Source organism: Dendrobates tinctorius, unplaced genomic scaffold, assembly GCF_039654945.1.
Source record: "Dendrobates tinctorius isolate UK_male_01 unplaced genomic scaffold, ASM3965494v1 ptg000044l, whole genome shotgun sequence".
Lineage (NCBI taxonomy): Eukaryota > Metazoa > Chordata > Amphibia > Anura > Dendrobatidae > Dendrobates > Dendrobates tinctorius.
The window spans coordinates 22,085,383-22,093,913 of record NW_027361712.1 but is presented as its reverse complement, the minus strand read 5'-3'; the positions used below and the strand labels follow the sequence as shown (position 1 = coordinate 22,093,913).

Here is an 8,531-nt window from a genome sequence, read left to right as displayed (position 1 = left end):
TGTCTGCCGTGCAAGTAGAGTTCTAGGAACATCTCTTAGGAGGCATTCCAGGGTTACTAAGTACTGGAGTGCTTCACACCACAAGGCGCATTGGCGGAGTCGTTCAGGAAGGTACATGTTGGCGGAGTGTTTTTAGTGGAGAGCCCTGACTTGCCCGGGAGGTTGGTTAAGTCTTTACCCCGGAGGACATGGCGCGGAGGCAGGCACCAGTGTGTACCACGAACTGTGAGTAAAGCTTTGAAACTGCAAGCTCTGGTGTCCTCCATTTATTTGTGCGCTAACACCTTCAGCACCGCTACATCTGAGTACCAGCATCCATACCATCCTGCGCCTCTCCTGATCCATAGCACCTACACTGCCCTGGGACTACAGCTCCACCTGTGGGGAGCTACACCATCTTTGCTGCACCACACCATCAGTCCCAGCAGATCTGCATGCAGCGTCGGCTTAACACCTCCCTTGCCGAACACCACAGGTGGCGTCACAAACTATTCACATAAACTACCACAAACCACCCTTGACTTGGGCGCCCAGGGCCACGGACCGGGTCACCACTGCTGTGACACATCCCCCTGACACCAGCCCGGTACCGAGTACCCCACAGCCCTGGGAGGGCGACCCATACACACGTTGCCCTCCTCACAGGAACTCCTAATTTCCCCTTCCTGGCCCTCAGAGAGCAGCTCTTCCCCCAGTTTTGGGTTCAGAGCTCCCTCTGCTGGCCTGGAGTGGGAGCTGTGTTGTAATTAACTGACAGAGAGATCCTTTATTGCTTCCAAGCATGACATCACACGCCCTAGGAGGAAGGCAATGCCACTGTGGCGACCATACTCCTGGGGGCGCCACAGGAGCATATGCCAGGATGACTGACCAGTATGGAGGAGCATATACCAGATTGGGGGACCAGGATGGGGGAGAATATATCGGGATGGGGGGAGCATATGCCAGGATTGAGAAGCATATGCCAGGATGAGACCAGTATGGAGGGGCATATAACAGCATGGGGGAGCATATACGAGATTGGGGGACCAGGATGGGGGAACATATACCAGGATGGAAGAGCATATATCAGGATGGGAGACCAGAATGGAGGAGCATATACCAGGATCGGGTAGATATACCAGGATGGGGGAGCATATTCCAGGATGGGGGAGCATATACCATAATGAGGGAGAATATACCAGGATGGGGGACCAGGAATGGGGAGCATATATACAAGGATGGGGCAGCATATATCAGGATGGAGGAGCATATACCAAGATGGAGGAGCATATGCCAAGATGGGGGAGCATTCGGGACATCAGTCAGTCATGCTCTGAGAACAACCGTGTCCCTGGCCCTGACAGATGGCCTCAATGTAGAGCCAATATCAGTCAGGGCTGGGGGCACGGTTATATCGGCCACTCTGTATACTCAGAGCACCACCCACCTCCATGACTGAGTACCGAATGCTGCCGGGGAGAATATAGTTCATTTTCTCCCAGTTGCATTCGGCTGCATGCAGGCGTCGGGCAGCATAATAAAGCTATTAACTTGCAGATTAACTGCACATCTGCAGGTTAATAGTGTTATTTCTGATGACAGGATCCCTTTAATTTTGTAGTACAGTACTTCAATGAAATGGCACCGGCGGAGTGAGCACATGCGCATATTGCTCTGTGTCTGTGAATTTGCATATACAGTCTTAAATAAAATGGCGTTGGATAGCGTGGTATGTGCATGTGCAGACTCCAGCGCCATTTTATTAAGGTACTGTACTACAACGTCAACATAGCAGTGTGCATACACAGCCCATCGCCACTGTCCCTGTGGCCGGCGCGTGCGCACTGCTATGTTGACGTTGTAGTACATTGCTTCAATAAAATGGAGTCAGAGAGTGTGTATTCTGCGCTATCCGATGCCATTTCATTGACGACCCTGTAAATGGAAATTTGCAGACTGTCTTTACAAAAATGGCGCCGGAAATGTGCCCATAAAAATGTTTGTAACCCGGGCGCAGAACGGGTTCAGTAGCTAGAGATATATCTGTAAAAATGGGATATCATGCAGATTGTCCGTGTGGGATCGCTTTTTTTTAACGCACCCATAAATCTGAGTGGGTGAGTCTCATCCAATAGACACAAGACAGTAGTGCAGGCTGATGCTGTAATTTTTTGGCACAGACAGTCGAGCAGAGACAAATCGTTCACCCTAACAGCCCCATTGAATGACAGGCGTCAGTCTGCGGTCTGTGGGCAATCACACGTCCAGTACATATATACAGTATATACTCTGTTTAAGCCCTTATGGAGAGGACAGTGACAGAAAGTGGAGGGTTTGTCCATTGCAACCAATGAGATTACAGCTTTCATTTCTTTACTGAAGGTATTTTTGTAAGATGAAAGAAGTTATTTGATTGGTTGCTAGAGCAACACTGGTAGCTCATTAACTCAGGTTTCCAGTTTACACAGCGATATTGGATTAGATGGTCCAACACTGACCCTGTTGTTAATATTAACTCTTTACAAGAAGCAGTAGCTTCCGCCTACACAACGCCCTCATCAAACATGGCGCCAAACAGTTCGTCTGCATTCAACCTAGTCATGCCCTTTTCAGAGATGGCGGCATATACTGCACTGTCACCATGACGTCACACGTAAGGGACGCGCCAACCAATAGTGCACGGGACGCCGCTCTGATTCTACACAAGGAACATGGCGCTTGCAAGTATCGTTAGTTCTGAGGGCTCTTTGTGGAACCGACCCCGGGACGTCCCGGCGAGATGCGGCCTGGAGCCCGGAGGGCTGAGCTTCCAGGTGGTGCCTGGCCTCGGGCAGGGAACGGCGGAACCCGGGATTGAGTTTCTGCACGGAACCACCACCCTGGCCTTCAAGGTACACAGTGTGTGTGATGGGGGCCATTGCTAGAGCTGGTGCCTGTGCAGTCATCATCGTGCACTCTGAGCGGTGATCACTCCTGGCTTTTCCCATCTGGTGACGCTCACTAGGTTTTCAAGTGAAAATCGTTTCAGGTAACGCCACCGATTTGCGGCGTATTCCCCTGAAGCGTCTTCTTGTAAATGTTTTTTTTAAGTGTTTTAATATCTATTTTTTTTTTTTGGGGGGGGGGGACGATTTATGGGTGGATTTTTTTTTTCTTATTAAAGGGGTTGTCCACTACTAGAACGACCCCTTCTTGATCAAAATGTCTGGCCCCAATAAAATAATAAAGCCTCGCCACCCATACTTGTGCCATTCCCGCGGTGTCTGCTCTCATGCAGCGTTGTGACCCCGGCACCCAATCACAGCTGGCGTCACTGTGCCTGTCCTCGGGACGGATTGAACATGAAGAGGAGGAAGCCATGGATCAGCTGCAGCCCGCACTAACTCGTCATGTTCAATCCATCCGAAGACAGGCACAGTGACGCCAGCGCTAATTGGGTGGGGGGTCACTACACTGCACGAGAGCCGACACCGCGGGAACGGGGCAAGCACAGGAGGGGAGTGTAGGCTTTATTATTTTGTGGGGGCCAGACATTTTGATCAGGAAGGGGTTATCGTAGTAGTGGACAATCCCTTTTAGAGCAATGAGTAAAGCGTTTTTGTGTGCAAAACTGCTTATTAGCGTATGAAACGTGTCGCTTTTTTCCTTCTGCCACGTGTGTTTTTCTGTGTTACCATTTTACATTTTTCTAATAAAACATGAATTTCTAGCCGACTGCAGGAGCTGGAACGAGCGTTCCTCTAATTCTTCCTGTGCCATGCTTGGCCGACGTGGTTCCGTGCACACTGCTCTTCCCTCTCCCTGAATCTGGGTCTGACGCCTTCATTTCAGGCGTGCACGTCAACCAGGCCGATCCTGGGTGGCATCTCTCTCCTATACACACATGTAAGGAGAAACGTGTCATTCAAGGATGTAGGGAGTAGCTGTGTGCCTCTTGGACTAGTCATCTGAGAGGCATGGAGCCCAGCCAGCTTTAAAGGGAGTCTGTCACCCCATTTTTCCAGCTGCCAACACTGCCTTCAGGGGCTTATCTACAGCGTTCTGTAATGCTGTAGATAAGCCCCTGATGTAACCTGAAAGAGAAGAAAAATGAGCTAGATTATACTCACCCAGGGGCTGTCCGGGTCCGGTTTTGGACCGATGGGTATCGCGGTCCGGTCTGGCACCTCCCATCTTCTAACAGTGACGTCCTCTTCTTTACTTCCTGTCGTGGCTCCTGCACAGGCACACTGCTCTGCCCTGTTGAGGGCAGAGCAGAGTCCTGCAGAGCGCAGGCGCCGGACCTCTCTGACCTTTCCCGGCTCATGCGCACTGCAGTACTCTGCTCTGCCCTCAACAGGACAGAAAAGTACGTCTGCGACGGGAAGCAAAGAAGAGGACTTCACCGTCAGAAGATGGGAGGTACCGGACCATGACACCCATCAGTCCAAAACGACTCGGACCGCCCCTGGGTGAGAATAATAGAATTCGTTTTTCTTATTTTTCAGGTTACATCAGGGGCTTATCTGCAGCATTACAGAATGCCTTAGGTTCTTTTTCTTGTATCAGCTGTCAGGTAAACCTTAAAGACGTTGTCCACTACTTGGACAACCCCCTCTCATACCCCATGTTCGGCCCTAATAATATAAAAAAAAGCCTATACTCTCCTCCCGTGCTGGCGCTGTTCCCACGATGTCGGCACTCGCTCTCCCCAGGGCTCCCGTGCTGTTTTGACACATGACTCCGGCACCCAATCAGTGCGGGCGTCACCATCCTCCTGTCGAATTGAAAATGAAGAGGAAGTGAGAGCAGCTGCTGCCCGGACTTACTCTTGATGATCGATTTGTCCGAAGGCGGAGACAGTGACGCCGGCGCTGGTTGGGTGCTGGGGTCACATGTCACAACAATTGCATGAGAGCCCAAGTAGTGGACAACCCCTTTAAGCCTTCTTATGGTTGTAGAGCTATATCTTCTCAGCATACAATCTAGTCACCTGTACTTTCATCCACCTCTCCCTGACAGGTGGTCACATTGTAAGGCTTAGAGGCCGTACCGTCCACTGTCTGCAGTCTCCGCTTTTAAAGTGCTATCTAATATACCATTGTGAGACGGTGTAAGAATGTAATCATATAGATAAACAATCTGCAGAGCGTTGGCACTTCCATTACCAGAGATCGCTGGGTCAGTACTGGAGCAGGAACACTGACCCCTCAGTGAAGTGGCAGAAGAGCGTTGTTGACCGTTTACATAGTATTAATATACATACGAATCCTTGTTTTAACCCCTGAACCACCAAAATGTATTAAAATGGTGGCAATTAAGAGGCCTTATTCCTCACCGCTGTTTTTTTGACATTTGGGTAAACTGCTTGTGTTTTTGCCAAGTGCAGCATGTCATTTTTCAGTTTTTTTGCACCATTTTTTTCACCCATAGAAACTGAGCAAGTGGGGAAAAAAATGTCACCTTCAATTTTTGCAACGTTTTTCCCCCTCCCCCCAAGTTTAAACCAAAATGTCTTGGTGTCCTCACATGAGCAGGATTGACAGCTATTGGTGATCTGCCCGGCTTTACACCAATGCTTACATGCTTTAGGCTATGTGCACACGTATGCAGAAAATTTCTGCATAAAAACCAGACTCCTTCCCAGAAAATGCGCGGTTTTTTTCCCCACAATTTTTGCCACGATTTTTTCCGCGTGTCCCCAGACACACAGAAAATAGCCAGAAATGCGGAATTTACGGCGAAATTAATGAGCATGGTGCATTTTTTTGCGGTAAAAAACACAGCAATATGCACAAAAAGTGCAAAATGCATTAAAATGAATGGGAAGCTTCTTTTAAGCGTTTTTTGAGCGGATTTTTTGGTAAATCTGCGGGAAAAATGCGGAAAAATGCGGAAAAAAACGCTGTGTGTGAACACAGCCTAATTTAAAAGAGCTTGTAAATGCTGCGCTCCTTACCTAGAAAATCGGCCACCGCTGGTAGGCTGCAGAGGTGGCAGTAACCTAGGCAACAAGCGGTAAACAATAAAATGAAATATCACTCTGAGAACAGAGATGATTTGTAATAACTAATAAGTGCAATTTTAGCCATAAAAGAACAACCCTGCCTGTGTGTATATATATACATCCATATTGATTTACCCGTACCGTAATAGATAAGGTGACTGCTTATACTATGTGTCCCTTTCTCTTGTCAGTTCCGTCATGGCGTCATCGTGGCTGTTGACTCCAGAGCTACAGCTGGCTCTTATATCGCCTCCCAGACCGTGAAGAAAGTTATCGAGATCAACCCATACCTCTTGGGCACAATGGCTGGTGGTGCCGCTGACTGTAGTTTTTGGGAGAGGCTCCTTGCCCGTCAGTGCCGCATCTATGAACTTAGGAATAAGGAGCGTATATCTGTGGCTGCAGCCTCCAAACTTCTAGCTAATATGGTGTACCAATACAAGGGCATGGGCCTGTCTATGGGAACCATGATCTGTGGCTGGGACAAAAGAGGACCAGGTAGGTAGAGAACTGTATTCCTGGCTTTTTCTTAGTAATTGGGTCTGTGTCTTATGGGGACGAGACTTGTGGTTTTCTGGCCATGCTGAAGACACAGGTCTTATTCCTTCTCTGACGTTTTTAACACTGAACATGTGCACATTGCTGTGGTCTTCATAGAAATTGAAGGCGTTCTCTGCTCTAGATGTGCTTTCCTCAATGGATCCTGTGGGCATAAGTCTCATAGGATTGTAGAAATCACGATTTTCTCTCACTATAAGACGCACTAATTTTCTGCTTTCTTAATAATTAGACTGATTGCTCCTTAAGCACTCAGCGTGATAATTGAGAGAAGTAAGCTGCTGCCCATAGCCACCCACATCACTCTCCCACTGCCTGGCAGTGATATATGTGATCAGTCCGGGCATTTGGAGAAACTGTCCCTTACTCCATATATCGCCTGTGGTTGTCCCCTCTGAGGGGTGGGCTGAAAGTCCTAATCAGGCCTTCATGTTCCACTCTCATTGTAAGGAAAGCACTTCCGCTTCATGTAGGGAGCTTCCCTTACAATGCCGGCCAGCACCTTCAGACTTATAGCCAACTAAAAGAATTCTTTTTTGACTCTCTAGCTTTCCCATCATCCATTAAAAATTCCTCCAGTGGCCTTGTGATCCCTTTAACCGCACAGGCTTAGAGTGACTATCACCTGTACCTGGTTTCCCTTTCTATTTAAGAAAACTGGGAAGTCATAGACACATGATTTTATTAAATATAAGTTGTTAACCAAAAATGTCACGTGACAGGTTCCCTTTAGTAAATGACTATCCTGCTGGTTTTAGAAGCCACTGATTGATAGTGCATGCTGTTATTTAGTCTGTGATCTAATAGTACACTCAGATCCCTCTGTACAAGGGGCTCTCCTAGTTTGACTCCTGCCAGAACATATGATGCCCAGATGCATAATGCCACATTTATCCACATTGATCCTCATCTCGGATAATACAGAGAGTTAGCAGGAGAGATGGTTGGTGTCAATACTGGAATATACTGTAATAACAAGTTTTTGTGGAATATAGACCCAGTGTATTAACCCTCTCAAGTCCTATAGCACTACTCTACACCACTGTTGGTGACATTAATCCCTCCACTTCTGTAGACTACCATGAAAGAGTTAGTGTGACATTTTTTTTTTTCTGTTGTCTACTTCTGGGTGAATGTTATAGTCCAATAAATGTAAGTACCTTGTATTTAACCCACTCCTCTTTCCACAGGTCTTTATTATGTGGATAGTGAAGGTAACAGAGTGTCTGGCTCGATCTTCTCCGTGGGCTCCGGCTCTATGTATGCTTACGGAGTGTTGGATAGAGGATACAACTATGACCTAGAAACCGAAGAAGCCCAAGAGCTGGCACGGCGCGCCATATACCAGGCGACATATCGTGATGCGTACTCGGGTGGAGTGGTGAATCTCTACTATGTGAAAGAAGATGGATGGCTGCGTGTGTCACAGGACGATGTGGCTGACCTACATGAGAAGTACAAGGGGATGACTGACTGCTGAAATGATGAGTTTAGGAAATGGGGATACTGATGAGGCTGTACTACCACCCTGTTTGAATTACCACAATATGATGGCTATTCGATGGGGGAAGGAAGGGATTTTGCACTCCTTTAAACAAGTTTCTTTGCTTTTATCTCAGAAGTATAGGTTATTGTTTGGAGTTGGAGCAAGGTTCCTTAAATATTGTCTGCTGCATACCATCTTATTAAATGTTTTCTTTACAAGTCCCTCTGATGTCTTATTTTTGTGGCATAAAAATTTTCTTATTGTTTTGGGTATTGAAATTCATCATTTACCATCAAAAAAATTTAGGGTAAAAAAAAGAGTTTTCTCATCATGATCATTCTTAGTCACTAATTTTATCAATTAAAGGAACATATTTGCCACCTTGCTTTGCTGTGTGTGAATGGGATGGGAATTCGTAAAAAATGTTTTCCCCTGTTGCTACTATGTAGATACAAAGGTTTTGCACGGCGTGTATATGCGAAGAGATTATATATCTCATGCCTATAAGGCTGAATTCAC

The 8,531-nt window shown here is 47.2% G+C and overlaps 1 protein-coding gene across 1 annotated transcript; it reads left to right on the top strand.

The window, feature by feature from the left end:
- Positions 1-2,634: 2,634 nt before the first annotated feature.
- PSMB5 (proteasome 20S subunit beta 5) lies at positions 2,635-8,233 on the top strand. The gene is made up of 3 exons (XM_073575450.1): positions 2,635-2,873; positions 6,160-6,466; positions 7,717-8,233. Exons 1-3 carry the CDS (start codon positions 2,694-2,696, stop codon positions 8,004-8,006), a joined length of 777 nt encoding a protein of 258 aa, XP_073431551.1. The 5' UTR covers positions 2,635-2,693; the 3' UTR covers positions 8,007-8,233.
- Positions 8,234-8,531: the final 298 nt, after the last annotated feature.